Consider the following 17,403-nt stretch of genomic DNA (forward strand, 5'->3'; position numbering starts at 1 on the left):
AAGAAAATTTGTAATCCAAGTTTTAAAGAAGTCCTGCCAAAACACTTTGCATCTTCAAGTATCCAAAATCCGTCTGTTTCAAATCTGATGACTAAAGCTTCAGATTCTTGTTACCCTAATCCAATTTTTGTGAGGAGAACAGAGGGAGGGAGGGAGGGAGGGAGGGAGGAAGAGAGGGAGGGAGGGAGAGAGAGAGAGAAAGAGAGAGAGAGAGAGAGAGAGAGAGAGAGAGAGAGAGAGAACCAAAAGAAAAAAATACTACAATTACCAAAAAAATAAAAAAAAAGATTTTTGATCCCCTTTATTCCCTCCAACTCTGACGAAAAAAGAAAAAGAAAAACCCAGCAAAACAAACAAACAGAAAAGGCTGGTTTGAAAAGAAAAGTTTTTGTCAAAAAATAAATCCAAGTACAAAAAATTAAATCTCAATGAAATAGACCACTAAAAAATAAAAATAATTCAATTTGTTCTCTTCAGCTCTAATGAAAAAGAAAGTAGGTAAGTAGAAAAAAAGGAAAGGACAAGAATATTGTCCGAAGAAAAATAAATTCTAGTACAAAATTTATGTCCTAATAAAAGCAAGCTCCACAGTTCCAAACTCCAAAGTTGTAAACAGAACAGCGAGAGAGAGAAAGTACAACAAAAGATAAGCCCACAGCTGATATTTAACATTACATTGTATAGACAACTTTTATGGAGGGATTCTTCAGGAAAAGCATTAAAATTGAACATATTAATTTATGTGAAAAAGTTGTCAGTTATCTGAAGTATCATCATATATTTTTTAAGTGAAGACAAGGATAACTTTCTTTAAATGCAAAGCCTAAAAGGGAAGAAAATTTTTGAAGTCTTTGAATGAAGGCTATTTTGTTTTCTTGACTTTGTTTTATTTATTTTTTACAGTATTCCTGCAGCTGCACTAGATCTCTTTGATTACATGCTTGCTCTTGATCCCAGCAAACGCTGCACAGCAGAACAGGCACTTCAGTGTGAATTCCTAAGAGATGTGGACCCTTCAAAGATGCCTCCACCAGAGTAGGTGTTTCTTAGTTGAGTTTATTTTCTACAAAATAAAGCTCATTTCTACCAGTAGAAGCCAGGTATTACATATATGTACTCACTTTTGTTGCATATTGGATCAATTATGATCCAATTATATTATGGCTGCATTGTGTAAACATATTGTTGAAATTGCATTTATTAATCTCCTAAAGATTTTGCAGTACCAACAACCATAGAACTGAGCCCAGTGAAGGAGTAAGCATCTCAGTAGGCTCACTTCAGCATGTCACATTAACTTAGCAACAAAACATATCTGGAAAATATTTCAAACTTTATCTGGAAAAGTCTACAACCCAGTAGTGGTCTGTAGTATGCATTCCCTACCCAAGGAACATCTTTGTATTTGTTTACCTTTTTGAAAAATAAACATTATTCACCCAGAAATATATAGAAATAACAATTCTGAACTTCTCAGTAACAGAAGATTTAAAAACAGCAATAAGTTTAGCTAACTGACAAGTAGCAGTCTTTTTGTTGTTGCCCACATATTTTTATTTAATTGAAAATGATGGACTCAAGAGCGGCTCCAATTGTTTCCAGATTTGGTTTTAGAGGGCTGGAAGTAGTTTCCTTCATCTTTTATAACTTGACTAGTTTTATGAGTCCCACTTACAGTCAAGCACTCTTCTTTTTCTCTGATCTTCAAGGATATGCTCATGTTTCTCCCATTTGCTTTGAGCAACTTAGTGACAGTGATAGAATGCCTATTTTGCATGGTTAAAAAAAAGATGAGATTTCATGAGATAATATGCACACATCATTTAGTGGAATTCCTTTTCCTAATTTTCTGAAAGTAATAGGTAGTAGGTAGAAAAGTCTCAGGACAGTGATCAGTTGCCCAGGTAATTAGTTTTTTTTAACCAGAGACAATGAAAATTCCAGAAAGTAAGGGGTTTTTAAGCTTTATTATTAGGTAAAAGCATACAGAATTAAAAGCATAACCTAAAAAGCCTATATACCAAGTTTTTATAGTCTATCAAGAGTTTCTTAATAACAACAGCATATGTACCCCAAGGATGTCAGTTTCAATAGTACCTAGTGCTAGGTTCTGTGCAAAAGCTCCAACAAACAACAGCCTTACAGTTTTTGTCAAATTCTGGTTTGGTCTGCCAGCTGGCTGATATGTTAACACTCTTCTCTTGTTTCCAGATAATGGCTTCTTGAGCTCTCCTTCATAATAGTTAACTACTGGCTCTTTAACTTTTTTATGGCCTTCTTTTTAAATTTTGCCATTCAAGATCCTTGTGATTATTCTGCACTAAATAACTGTAATTTCTTTTCTGATAGTCTTCCTTTATGGCAAGATTGCCATGAACTGTGGAGTAAGAAACGTAGAAGGCAAAAGCAAATGGGCATGACTGATGATGCAGCTAAAGTTCCAAGAAAGGATTTATCTTTGGGGATGGATGATAGCAGAGCCAACACCCCCCAGGGTTTGCAGACCTCTTCACAACTGAAGATGCAGAGCAACTCTAACATAGCACTTGGTAATTTTTTCATTTTTCTTTACCAAATTAGTTCTAATTTAATAACTGCTCACTAAGTGATCTTTTGAAGTTACAATCATCCTCCAAAAGATGTTCATGACATTCTGATGGCAACACTTCACTTCAATTACATGATCGCATTTGGCGTGCTTGGTAATTGGTTTAGCCTTTATGGCCAGTTGTAACATTTCAAGGTCATATGATGCAATTTATGTACGTTTTGCAAGAAGTTGGCCTTTTCAGTCAGTTTCTGGGAAAAATACTCATAAGAATTCATTGACTCACTTAACAATTGCTGCAAAAAAATGTTTTAAAACTGGTCGCTCCCATGCGTGGCTCAACTTATGACTATTAAGTTTTATGATGTAAATTCTGGGCTCCCTTATGGTCATAAGTAGAAAATTATCTAACTGAGGATTGACTTTTGTTTTTTTAGGAGAGGTCATTTAGACCAAAAGAAACACTGGAATCAAATTAGATAAAATACAAAAGAATCCAAAGATCTGGCTTTCAAAACTTGGAAGTTGGCCAGAAGATTAATTAGTACATACCATAAAATATTTGTCTGATTAATGTGATACTTTTTATAATAAGAATTCTAACTGGCCTTTTTTTCTTTTTTTCCTGTCAATTACTTATCTACTTTATTTCTCCAGCTGGGTTCTACCTTAGATTTCCTTTACCATTGCAATTAACTACTATTTCCTCTTGCTACTTTATAGTAAAAGGAAGGAGAGCGTATGACAGTGAGATTGATTGCTTGATAAATGGAAATTATGTTTAAGAGGCTAACTTTATTTTAGAGGCAAATAATATTAAGCACTAGTTATTAATTCAATTAATTTACATTTATTTATGCATGCTTGCTTATTTGTTAGTGTAACGCTATCAGTACTCACTTATTTCCTGGGTCTTCTACTGCTTTCCTTCCCTTTATATTTTTTTAGCAGACACTGTTGATTTTGCATTTCCTCCATTATCTCCCATCCCAGAATATTTGTGTCTGGAATACATATGCCAGATAAAATCAAAATCTGGCTGCTCTTTGCATAGGTTTGCCCACCTGCAAATAGTATACCTTGACTTTTGAAATTAGAGAAATTGTTTTATTTTATTTTTCCTCAATAGTTGTGTTGCTGGAAAATAATTCATTAATTGCTGTTCCTGAGACATTATCAAAATAGATTATTTTAGGCATGTTGCTGTATTTTCCCATTTTTAAAAGATGAATCCCACTAATAAATAATTGTAACATCTATTTCTTAGGGTTGTACATAAAATTTCAGATTCAAAATACATTCAAAATAACAATTCATTAATATAAAAAATACCCCAGAAATGGTTCTGTCCTGGAATAGGTATTTCAATTTTTCTATCAATTTTTATTAGTTTGTCATAATATAAAATATAAAGGAAAAGGAAAATAATGGGAAACTAGGAGATTTAAAAGAAAAGAGGAGAAAAGTGTAGGGTAAAAGGAAAAAAAGAAATGCTTTGACTTCCAATGTTTTTAGTACAATAGAAATAATAACATTACAGCTTTGACTTGTTACTTTTAGATGGTAATATATATTAGCTATTTCTAGAATAACAAACCCATCTAATCAATAAAATCTTAAAATAAAGTTTCATTTTTCCCATCTCAAGCACACAGTCCAGAAATGGTTTCTAAATGGAAACAAAGTTAGGTTGTTATTTTCTTTGATTATAACAGTCAATTTAGCCATCTCTGCTTTTTTCCTTTTATGGGAAGTAATAAATAGTTCTATTTATCTATTTAATCTTTGTAGATGATCATCATTTATAGTAACTAAATTCACTATAGTTCTTCAAATTATTTAACTTTAAAGGGAAAACATATAAACTTAATAAAAGGATAAAATTAAAAAAACAAAGTTTACTTTATTGCCTATTGGTGTGGGAAAATATACCATATTTTTCAGAGTATAAGATGCACCTTTCCCTACCCCCACCAAAAAAGAGGGTGAAAATTTGGGTGCGTCTTATGCTCTGAGTGCAAAAATGCATGCGTTCCTCCTGGCCAAATCAATTTCCTGGGCCAGGAGCAGAAGATGACCGCCCACCGCCTGGGTTGTCTGGAGAAGTGGGAGGCTGAGCGGCAAGCCACCTTGCCTTATGCTTCCTGCGCAGCGCCCGCTTCATCTGCTCCTTCTCCAGACGACCGAGGCGGAGGCTGGTTGGCTTCTGTTTCTGGCCTGGGAGACGGAGCTGGCCAGGAGGAACTCATGCCCCGTTTTTGCAATCGTGGAGGAAAAAGAGCATTTCAGGCAATGAGAGGTTCCAGGCTGCGGAGAGCGCAGGAGCAGAAGCCAACCAGCCTCCGCCTGGGTCATTTGGAGAAGGGGCCATGGGAAGCAGGCACTGCGTGAGACGTGTAGGCAAGGCGGCATGCCACTCTGCCTGCCCTTTCTCCAGATGACCCAGGTGGAGGCCGACTGGCTTCTGTTCCTGGCCCGGGAGACGGATCTGTGATCCCTGCAGCCTGGAACTGCCGACCTCTTGAAATGCTCTTTTTCCTCACCGATTGCAAAAACAGGACATGCGTTCCTCCTGGCCAGATCCATCTCCTGTTCCCAGCAAGCCGCTGCACCTTTGGCTAATTCTGCACACCCCATTTTTGGAATGGGGAAAAAAGAGCATGCCCTCCTCCTTTTTCCTTCTGGAAAGATCCGTCTCCCAGGTCAGGAGCAGAAGTTGACCACCCTCTGCCTGGGTCGTCTGGAGAATCGGGAGGCCGAGCAGCGATTCCATCCCCGATTCCGAAAACAGGGCGTGCGGAAGGCGGCGGATCTGAAACAAAGGGGAGAAATCAGGGAGGGAATCATGGTGCTGCCACCTTTCCTTTCCAATTCCAAAAACCTGACGTCCGGAAGTCTGCTTTGGCTCATGTCATCAAGTGCGGGCTTCGCAGCTGGAGGGATTTACCCTCCCCCCTGTACTCTTCCCATTACAAAGTTTCCTGACCAGTGAACCACATGGATCGCTCTCCTGGCAGCTGGCCTGCAAGGATTGCTTGATCAGCAATCCCCCTCAATCCACGCTCTCTTCACTCCCCTGGCCCGGTTTCCCTTCCGAGTCCTTCCCCACCATGCACAGACAAAGGCGAAGCAGCCAGCGGTGGGGGAGAGAAGGAGAAAGGCTGACCAAGCCGTTTGCTGCAAGGACGCTAGCCAGATTAATACCAATGGATGCTGGTAGGCAGAGGCAGAAACTTTTTTTCCTGTCTTCCTCCCCAAAACTTAAGGTGTGTCTTATACTCCAGTGTGTATTATACTCCAAAAAATACGGTAATTACAGTCTACCTGTATAGATATATAAAATCTATATTTGTATTTTAAATGATTGCAAAAAAGATATAGAACTTTCAAGTGAAGTTGAAGACAGTAGAAGTGGTTCTCATTTTAAAATATACTTTATTTTCCAATCTTAACTTGAGAAACAAAAGATTGTATGTGAAACTCTGCCTCTAAAATCAAATCAAAATGTTCATTTTCCCATACTGAGGAAAAGTCAAGAATATTCTTCATATCTAACCACTGTTTAAGTAGTCATTGAAGTGGGTCATAGTCAATTGAATTTTGCTTCAGACTTTAAATATGAGCATACTAAGTGCCTCCTTTCTGTTTTTCTTGCTACTTTCAGTGAAAGCAGGCAGTGGTCAGCTACTAAATCAAAATGAAGTGGCAATTCTCCTAAACCTGCTCCAGTCTAAATCTAGTATTAATATGGCACAATTTGCTCAAGTGCTGAACATTAAAATGAATCCTGAGACTGAGCAACAACTGAATAAAATAAATCTTCCAGCTGGCATTTTGGATGTGGCTGAAAAACAGTCTGAACAACAACAGCAGCAGCAGCAGCAGCAGCAACCACCACCACCACCGAAGCCACCATTGCCTCCCTCACCAGACAAAGAGCCTTTAAAACAAACAGCAACACCACAGCTTTCTGTGCAAGCCACTCCATTGACTCAATCTAAAATTAATACAGAAGTTACCCAAGCAGCTGTGCAGAGTGCATTTACTGTTTTGTTATCTCAATTATTAAAAACTCAACAATTGAAGCAAAAAGAAAATTTCCTAGAAGAAAAAGAAAATGGATCAGGAAATGACATGTCATTACAGTCAAGACAGCCTCCAGAACCAAGTACACCAGTATCTGCCAATTGGGAAGATGTAGAATCGCCGGCATCTGTTTATCCCCATCTTATTAAATCATTATACACATGTGCAGGTATGCATTTCGGTGTTGGGAAAATTATATTTAGGCAGGTAGGTAATTTATATGATTGAGAATGTCAGGTTTGCTATTGCTTCTCTCAAACACTTGGATTAGAAATTATTTCTTGGTGGTTTTCTTAGGTTTACAGGCTGCTTCAGTTGCTAATGATTCTTAAGTGGCATGTTAAAATATTATATTCTGTAATAAAGATTAACTTATTTTTCAAAAACTCCTGTGATACCAAATAAATAATACATTGGGAATTTATAGAATTCCTTTATTGACCTTTATATTTTCCTTTTAGTTATAGTTATTTGTAGCAGCATACAAATATATTTTCCAGATACTATGAATACAGAATCAATGCATTTCTGTGTTCATACTCTGAATTGACCCTAGAGGAAATTGAGCAGAATGGTATCCATACACATCAGCTTTGCTGATTCCTCCCCTCAAATCCCATGTATCTTTTCAAGGAAAATCTAAAATCTCAAGAAGAGTGTGAGATAGGGCAAAAAGAATTTGAAATAAAGAAATTAGGAGAAATTTGGCAGAGGCATTCCTATGTATTATTTGTTTTTCAATTTATAAGGGTGTCAGACTCCATTGGAACTCTGGGCAGAGTGCAGTATTAAAACAATTTTAAAATGCAACCAGAGAACAACAGGGATCTGGAAATAATCCTAGCCCCCTTCCCCTCCTCCAACTCTAAACATAATATTACAACATTCACTTTAGTCTTAAGACCAGAGGAAAGACCTTTTAAAAGAAAGGGCAGGATGGGGCCATATGAATTTTTGGGAGAATGTTATTTTGGACAGTAGGTGCACATTTGGCTAGAGAAACATATTTCTAGAAGTAATTTTGTTCAAACAAAACTTTGCTCAATCCAATTTTTAATACTTAATAAATATTCTGTATCATTAACTGTGTATTTAATCCTAAACTATATTTCTAGCTACATATTTAATATTAAACTATTTCAAAATTAATTTAGGAGAAGATGACTTGGTGAGACCCCCTGAAATGAAACCTCAAACCCCAGAAGAACGTCCTCGTATCTTGCCACCAGATCAACGACCCCCAGAGCCCCCTGAACCCCCACCAGTTACTGACGAAGACCTTGATTATCGGACAGCAAATCAACACTTACCTTCAATTAGTAGCTCTTCAGGGATGGATCCTCATGCTGGAGTAAAAGCAGCTCTTTTAGAGCTGCTGGCTCATCACCAGGCTCAAACATCTGAGAAACCAGCAACATCTAATGTGGAGTTCCAGTCAAGAGACTCTTTTGTAGCAGGACCAGAGTATAAAGATAATTTTGCATCTACTACATTCTCTTGTGCCCACTATAGTGGTAGTGATGGAATAGGAAATATATCATCTGGGACATTAGAAAGGGCAAATTTTGTTGGAAATTCAGATGTTCAACACTTGGAGAACTATAACATTGTTTCATCTCATTCAAATAGTGCCCTTCCAACTCCTGCCTTTTCAGAACCATTTCACAGCTCAGTAACTCGTTATGGAGACATTTATCTCAACAGTGGTTCCATGCTATTTAGTGGTGATAAGGATCATAGATTTGAATATAGCCATGGTCCCATCACAGTACTGGAAAACAGTGGCGATTCAGTTGGAAGGTCTGGGTCTGAAAGTACTCATTCTCATTCTTTGTCTTCAAAGATGCAGAACTATAGCTATGGAAGTAATTTACAAGAACCTCCTGCCAGTGTCAGCCACATTCATGGACAAACTTGGACTTCTCCTGCTCAAGGACCTGGATATTCACAAGGATACAGGGGACAAATTAGTACATCCGCTATCAGAGGTCGAGGCAGAGGATTGCCATATTAAGCTTCTGTTCTTTTCCCCTGGCCCTCAGGCACGCCATTTATATCCTGGAAAAACTTTTTAACTGTGATTTCAAACAGCAATCCAATAGACTTGAATGATGTTAATTCAGCAGCTTTATTTTTATTCAGAAAGGGATCTTGCATTAGGAAATTGCTTACAATTCATGCTGTTCTGAAAATCCAGATAATTGTATGTCTTTCAAATTCTAGCTATAAATTTTATATTTTGGCAGTTCTAAGTCGATGCTAAATTTAGGAACATCAACTTTTTAAGGCACACTACTAAGATCTGAACTATGCACACACTTTGTGCTTTTTTTGTAAGTTTGGACCAACTTTTATGTAAAAATTTTACAAAACCAAAACAGGGCACTGATTTATTTGGTATTTCTTTTTACAAAACTACCTTTAGTCAAGAAGTCACTATCAGTCTTTGCACTGCTTTCAGTGTTATCTATGGAAAGTGTTTGTGCTCATTTCAGACAATAAAATAGTCTCTCTTGATACTATTTATACATACTTTGATATTGATTTGATTTACTTTCACAATTGTTTGTCTAGTAGAATATCCAATCCATCTTCCAATATTTGTATAAGTATCTGTTTTACTTGAACGGTAAGTGCCTTAATGATGTAATCTTAAGGTCTGAAGAACATTTCATTATATTTATAAGACTGTTCGAAGGTAATTTGTATTTTGGTACAAAGTATTAATATTTACATGAAACCGAGGCTAACTTAAGGATAAATGGGACAGATAGTTCTTAGGAGTTTTCATATCCTATTAGGTGAAATATTTATCTTCTTTTTTCCCCAAAATTATAACCACCCCCATATTTAATTAAATGAAATAAAATGAGAATGTATGGATAATAATCAAAAAGGTAGGTTTCTTTCAATTTTCTGTACCTTTTAACTACTCTACCAAATAAAAATTAGTGTCCTGTTTTATTCAAAACAATTTTTTTATTAAAAACAGATAGCAATTTGTCACTATCTTCTAATAAGTACTTTGCTCATTTTAAATGTAGCTGCTGTAGAATGTTAACTTTGGTTACATAAACAGCAATCATTGCAACTGAAATTTAAATAATTTTAATTTATAGAAATTAGGATGGTGCCAATAAGTTCTACATTATATTATTCTACTAATCTATTCATTTAATTTGAATAGGTTTTTAATTCAGTGTATCTTAAATTGCAAAGGAGGGAAAACAAGGTTCCCAAAAATCAAAATCGGCCTTCTGGAGAGGCTTTCTGGCATTATATATTTGTTTCTTGAAGAGACGCCCCTCCCTTAGATAAGCCACTGGCTATGATTTCTCTGTACTGAAATGTTTTTAAATGGCCATATTGAAAAAAAGTCTTTCCAACTGATAAATAAATAAAATAAATAAATAAAAAACCAACTGATTATTCAACTGGCAAGCTAGTGCATACATGTACTGGTAACTATTTTCTAAAAATATAATTACATGTAATTTACATGTATACTCAGCTGAGTTTATTAGAAGCAATTCAACAAACCATTGCTTTTTTTTTAATGAGTGAGTACTGCATTTGTAGAGTGTCAAATATATGTGAACTTTCCTATAAATACAACTATGGTCATCCTCGGTAGAGAATTCCTGATTGAAAATAAAAACAGCTAAACTGGAATAAAATATTTTGTAATTTTAGCTGTTAATGTTGATATTTCAGATAAAAGAACTGGCCTGGAATGGGTGTTTCTGAATAACCTTGTTTAGTAAAAGTAAACATCAACATATCTCTTTGATAAAATTTGTTCGATATTCAGATTTTGGATTAAATTCCCAGTGATCCTTTTGATTGCTTATTAGTTTTCACATGAATTTTATATATTACAAGGAGTATATTAAGAAAACATGTCAGAAGTTTCAGACCAGACAAAGTATGCTATTTTTCTTTGTTTTTATTTATACAGTATTGGTCATATATGATACTGCAGTGCTAACAGGAAATTTAGAAGTTGTAACGTATTTTCATTTACATTTCTTAAAATATATCAAACTTAATTAAGGCCAGTTTCTCTTACAAAGCATTACATAGACTACTTCCATTCTTTAGTGCTCTGATATAGCTCTGTTGGAAATAATGTCAGATCCCTGTCTACTTATGAAATAAATAGGTTGAATCAATAAATACACTATTTTTATTCAGGGAAAGCCATGGTCTTTACTTTTACTGATCAGATCACTTGGTTTCCTAGTTTAGTATTTAAAAATTTGAATGTAAAGTAGAAGGTACAATGAATGGTCTTTATCGAATGGTCTTTATCGAAAAGTTATTTTATGTGTTCAAGACAAAATGTTTTAAAATATCCATGTTCACATAGATAATTAGAACCATTAGGAAACAGCCTGCCCAAACTTGTGATTTTACAGTGTTGTATTTTAGGCATTTCTCTGACTAAAATCCCTGTTTCACATAGTTGGTCAATTAAATTTCAAGGCTGATTTCCATTATTTTTAGAATGGACCCCATTCTAAACAGCAATGTAAAATTAAACATGCAAGTTAGAATTTAAGAACTCCTGCTACAAATAAAAATATCCTGCTTATATGATAATTTCTCCCCTCTTCTGCAAGCACAAGGGCTCTCTGAAAAACTTTTAAGACACATTGGAAAACCAAGAGGCCTTGTATTGGAAACTATAAACACAAAGAAGAATTGATAAATTAACTCCATCCTCCTTTCTTCTGTAAAATCCTAAACTTAGGGCATATATCAATATAGTGTATCTACTAATTGGTAAAATGCTAGATCTCTTCTGTAATTTGGGATTCATTATTTTAACTTAAAGGGAGGAAACTGCTTTTTCAATATAATTTTTTTTCAAGGAAAAGTACATGACAAATTAGCTTTTTTCAATATTTATAAAGAAAGTATATCTTTTAATAGTATCTTAAATTCAGATGAAACAAAGTAGTAGCCTTGGCACTCATTCTATTTTACTGAAGAAAGTTATTGAATTTTGTTTAATAGGACAGGAGATTAAGGACTGAATCTTATATTTAATTTACTAAGTTCATATAACATGCAATGCACATCTTTAGAAGAATTAAAAGATCTTCTAAACAGGAAAGTTTTTTGAAGACTTCAGCCTTCTATGTTGTCCTATTTTATCTTTTGTACATATCTATCAATTGACTTTCCAACATAGAAACCTAATTTATCCTCTGCCCTTTTTTTTCTTGGAAAAAGATGAGCATTTGGCATTTTGTAATTGCAAAGCACTGCTTTGCTTTCATTTTTATTTTCTATATCTTTAAAACTAAATACACTATAGCCAATGCTTGACTTCAAGTAAGTACGTCTGGCTATTGGGGAGAAACCCTAGATTTCTAAGGTGATGACAGAATTCTAGGTTCCTAGGGTGATGACAGAATAGTACTTGGATCCATAAAGACATCCTTTGGTGCCAACGAGATGCCATTTTTTAGTTTTAGTTAAAAGGAAGCTAGCATTTTTATTTCCATGAATATTTCTGAGGTTTCTGAGAGACTGCAGAAGTGTTTAGAGAATAAAAATGATGGTAGTTATAATCTAGTGCTTTGTTTGATAATATCTTTGCCTAATAGAAGACCTGAGTCAGCTGAGATACAGCAGTCATCTTGAAGTTAAGATTGTATGAAGATGATTTGGTACAATACATCTATTTTAGATTGCAATTCTAAAATAGATTCACAATACTTTTGTATGCTAAACTCTCAGTAAAACAAATCCCGTGGGAATTGTATAGACTTTGATAAATTTATTTTTAAATCTAGCTATCTATATAAGATTCACTAACTACAAGGTGGCACTAGTGACTGAAAGCTGTTGTATGGTTTATTTTTCTGAGATCATATTTCCGATTATTTTAGTTGAGAAGAAAAGCAAATGCAAATGGTTTAAATATTATAGGAAAGTTGTACAGTTTGGCATAAAGAAATGTTTGAAACTTTGGTAACTCAAATCTTATTTTTTTTGTTTATTTAATTTATAGATGAGGGTGGGTGATTAAGTGTGTGATTGTTGAGATGATGGTAAAGGTTAAAAAGTTTATCTGGTAGATTTTTCAATTTATAAAAATTGGTTCGCTGATTGACAGCTCCTATAGTACAGTATGGGAAAGTTCAATAGCTCTGATGCTCAGTCATCAGCCAAGGGGAGATGGGGAGGCCAATTAACAAACATTTTAATTTCTTTTTTCCTGGGCAATGTTTGCTGCTGCTAACTGAATTCTCCCACCTAAATTACTTGATCCAGCGATGAATTGAACTGTTGTGACAGAGACCTGAATGAAGAAATTGACAGAAGTCATTTGAGTTAGACTGTCCTAAGTTTCTATGGAGAAAAACCATATTAAGATTTGAAGTGTGCTTATTAGTGCAGGTTAGTATATTTGCTGTTCTCTTCTATTTAAAAGAAGATACAATAGCAATGGGGCTCTTCAGTTCAAGCATTTATTTTAAAAAGCTTCTTCATTTTGTTAAGTTGTCTAGAACAATAATGCAGTCTTTAAAAAATAAGTCTAATAATTTGAACATTCTATAGGCATTTATAGTTATTGACTTACCTCCTTGCAGCAAACAGCTGATTAACACAAGAAAAAAATCTGCCTCTGCCTCCCAGCAATTTGCCTCCTGCAGCAAACAGCAAGTTTCACTTTCAATTTCAGCATGGGCCTCCCGATCAGCTGTTTCAGGCTGCAGGGATTGCCATAGCCTATTGCCGCCTCTGCAAGCCCCATTTTCTCCATTTGCTGCAAGGAGGTAAATTGCTGGGAGGCAGAAGCCAAAGGATAGGGGCCAGTGGGTGGGTGGGGCTACTTTCAGTGTATAAGATACACCCAAATTTTCACCCTCTTTGTGGGGAGGGGAAGGTGCGTTTTATACTCCGAAAAATATGATAAGTACAGTCATTATACTGACCTGGAACTCCCCTTTTCCTCTTTCCTGGCAAAATTAACCCCTAGGATAGGAAAAACAAAGCGAGGGAACAGGATTAACCCATTAAGGCAGGAAGACAGAATTCAGAGCAATCACCTTAATTGTCCCAGATGGGAACAAACCAGGGAAATTTCTTCCAACAGGCAATTATATTACAATGGTTTCTACTATTCAAAAAGATTTCACACAAAAACCAATCAGATGTAACCAAACATTCTCGTTACCATTTTATTCTATAGAAAGTTACCACTCACTCATCTAAAAGAATGAAATATTCAAAAAGGCAGAATATTATACTTCCCTGGATGAAAAAAGGAAAAACATGCTCTTGGAAAGCAGCCCCCACCTTTATTAATAGCCCCAGAAAGACTGGGCTATCCTATTCCTATCTACAAAACAAAAGCTCCAGTCTCCAGGGTGATAGGATTAGCCCTCACTCAGGCTCCAAAGCAGGTCAAACTTCAAAGGATTAAGCCCCAATAGGAATTGTCCAGCAACACCCTTTCAGAACACAAGTGTCACACATCCTCATTACCCAGCAATAGTCAACAGCCTAGGACATAAACAGCCTACAAGGTTAGCTGGCTTGAACGCCCTCCCCCTGGGAGTCTGACAGCCATTAGGATAATAACTTGTCTTTGCCACAGGAACAGAAAGAGCAGCTCTTGTTGGGAAAGTGTGGTGCTCAGTGCAGCAAGCCTCGGGTGCTTGGGGAGATGATCCATGTGCTCTCCTGGTCGTCTACTTCTCTCCATCGCTGGTCTTGCTGGGAGAGTGGGTAGCACACCGAAATTCAGCAGGCTTGAGCCACTGCTTTGGGTTCATAGTCGGATCTGTAAGTCCCATCTGGAAAGTGCTGTGGTGAAGAGTAGCAGCTGGGTTGACTGCTGTTGCTCTCTGCCACAGCGCTTTCCAGATGGGCTTTACAGGACCCAAAGTGGCAGCTCACTGGGAAAGGGTCTTGCACAGCACAGCAAGCCTCAGGTGCTTGGGGAGATGCTTCACGTGATCTCCAGGTCGACTGCTACTGGTCTTACAGGGAGAGCATTTTGCACAGCACAGCGAAATTTAGCAGGCATGAGCCGCTGCTTTGGGTCCTGTAAGTCCCATCCAGAGAGACAGAGAGAAGCAGCATTCAATCCAGCGACTTCTCTTTGTCACAGCTCTTTGCAGATGGGACTTACAGGTCTGACTCTGAACCCAAAGTGGTGGCTCATGGCTGCTAAATTTCACTGTGCTGCCCAAGGTGCTCTTTAGGCAGGCCACCAGCAAAACCATCAGCAGAGAAAAGTAGCTGGGTTGGGCATGTGGAGTGTCTTCACGAGTGACCGAGGCTCGGCCAGCACTAAAAGCCAGAAGTAGTGGCTGCAAGATCGGAGATGCCGGAGACTTAACCCAGCTGCTTCTCCGCCTAAGCGCTTTCCAGATGGGATTTCTTACAGGTAAGAAACTTACCCAAACCACTTCAGCCCCCCTGTGCATGTGCTGCCCCCTCATGGCAATGCTGCCCTTCTGAGGCCCTCCCTCCTGCGCCTGTGCTGCCCCATGGCCCTCTCCCCTTCAGCTGAGCACGATAGGCCACAGGTCAGATAAATTGCTTCGGCCCAGGGGTGGCGTAGTTTGAGGCCAGGGGTTCTAGGCAAGGGTGGGCAGTGAGCATAGATTTCCCAGGGGAATGCATGCAATGGCCCTGGGAGTGAGGTGTAAAGTAAAACAGCAACTTGCCTAAAACTAGGGAGTGGCAAAGCGAACGCTTAAGTTGGGAGTGAGGAAGCCGGAGAGGAGTTGGGCTGTGGGTGCCACGTAGTCTAGGCTAGGGCCTATGCAAGCTGCAACAGCTGGGGAGTCAGGAAAGCAGGCGAGCCTGTGCAGGAACTGGAGAGGGCATAAGTGAACTGCGATGGCTGGGGAGCTAGGAAAGTGGGCGAGGAAACCGGAGAGCAGCTGAGCCATGGGCATCATGTGGTCTAGGGCGAGCTGCGAGCATGGCAAACGAACAGCCAAAGCAGGGAAAATAAGTGGCTATAAGAGGTGGGGCCAGCAGGGAGGTGAGGGGGCAGGTGGAGTGGGGCAAGGCGAGAGAGGAGGGGCCAGCCAGTGGTGGCATTTGCTGCTTCACCAAACTACACAGAATTTTAACAACCGGTACGCCCAAACTGTTGTGAACCAGCAGCAGCCCACCTCTGATTATGGGTTTGCCTCACAAAACCTGTCTTTACTAAGATATATTGTAGACCTGGTTTTTGAGAAGTGGTTAAAGGAACTTGGTCAAGCGACAATAGATGACCAGCCCATGCCTGCAAAGAGGCTGAGCTGGATTAAGTTTCTAAAGAGATAGCTTGGCATTTTCTATATCTGATAGAATTCTAAAGTCACTTGGAGGAGATTTACTGATGACTCTAATTCTTTAGGTCATACCTTGGTAATTGGTTATATCATAGATTACTGATTGTTGGTTAGATCTTGAATTGTTAAGATTTCCATACAAATCAATTTCCTTACTAAAGATCTGCAGATGATGAAGCATGTAGGAAAAACAAATATGCCTAAGTATAGTTTAGAATTCATTGGAAAGCTTATTTTTGCTTTTCTTTATTTTGTTCTTTGTAATCACTGCTTAAAGGACTCATTCTGGATGTAACGGGGGACCAATTAGGCTCTGGAAGATCATCTAGTGCAGTGATGCGAACCGTTTTGCAAAGGCAGGCCAAAATTGTATGCGCACATGCAATAGTGTATGCCCACACCCACAATGCAAGATGTGCCCCGCTCACCTGCACATGCGACCCCCGGATAGGAGGAAATGTTCTCTCTCCCCAGGCTCCAGAGGCTTTCCTGAAACTTGGGAAGGTGAAAATGGCCTCCTCTGCCACCCCTGAAGTTGGAAACGGATCATTTCCTAACTTCCGGTTGGACCTGTTTTTTGCTCTCCCCAGGCTTCAGGAACCCAGCTGCCAGGCTGCTTCTTTCTGCCTCAGTGCTTTCCGGAAGGGACTTCTTACAGACCCCCATGGCGGTGCTGCCCCCCTGCAACCCTCCCTCCTTTGCCTGTGCTGCCCTGTGGCCCTCTCCTTTGGCTGAGCACAGTAGGCCACAAGCCAGATAAATTGCTCTATTGGCCTCCTCTGCCACCCCCAAAGCCAGAAACAGATCGTTTCCTAACTTCTGGTTGGCCCGTTGGGCCCATTTTTCACTGTCTCCAGGCCCCAAAGGCTTTCCTGAAGCCCGGGGAGGGCACAAAACGGCCCAACAGTCCAACTGAAGTTCAGAAATGATCCATTTCTGGCTTCCTGGGCCCAACGGACCAACCAGAAGTTCATTTCTGAACTTCTGGTTGGTCTGTTGGGCCCATTTTTCACCCTCCCCAAGCTCCAGAGGCTTTCCCGAAGCCTTGGGAAGGTGCAAATGACCTCCTCTGCCCCCCCCAGAAGTGGGGGGCACACACATACACACAGGACCTGACAGCTCATATGCTGGCAAATATGGCTCCACGTGCCACCTGTGACACGTGCCATAGGTTTGCCATCATGGATTTAGTGTTTTCAGCAAGTGAACTCTGAAAGCTTTATGGATTCTTTTCAGGTGATCTTGCTTATATGCATTGTTAAACTGACATTTTTATCAGTAATGTTAAAAATAAGTGGGACAATGGTTTGTTGTGTATTATTGGATCAATTTTGATCTGTATCCTATCAGTATGTGGACAAGATTCTTGGATGAATTTGGGCCTAGCTCCCTCTTAACTAGTAGTGACCAGAAAGGATTGAAGGATGTGTTATGTTTGATCAATAATATCTCCCT

The 17,403-nt window shown here is 38.4% G+C and overlaps 1 protein-coding gene across 2 annotated transcripts in view; it reads left to right on the forward strand.

Moving 5' to 3' along the window:
* CDK13 (cyclin dependent kinase 13) overlaps positions 1-9,993 on the forward strand; it is a 103,833-nt gene extending 93,840 nt beyond the window's left edge. For both annotated transcript variants that reach the window (XM_032234619.1, XM_032234621.1), the window contains exons 11-14: positions 904-1,035; positions 2,350-2,549; positions 6,213-6,803; positions 7,789-9,993. In XM_032234619.1, the coding sequence (XP_032090510.1) occupies positions 904-1,035; positions 2,350-2,549; positions 6,213-6,803; positions 7,789-8,648 (1,783 nt within the window). In that variant the 3' untranslated portion in view covers positions 8,649-9,993. The remainder of the gene's footprint in view (positions 1-903; positions 1,036-2,349; positions 2,550-6,212; positions 6,804-7,788) is intronic.
* Positions 9,994-17,403: the final 7,410 nt, after the last annotated feature.

Source organism: Thamnophis elegans, chromosome Z, assembly GCF_009769535.1.
Source record: "Thamnophis elegans isolate rThaEle1 chromosome Z, rThaEle1.pri, whole genome shotgun sequence".
Taxonomy (NCBI): Eukaryota; Metazoa; Chordata; class Lepidosauria; order Squamata; family Colubridae; genus Thamnophis; species Thamnophis elegans.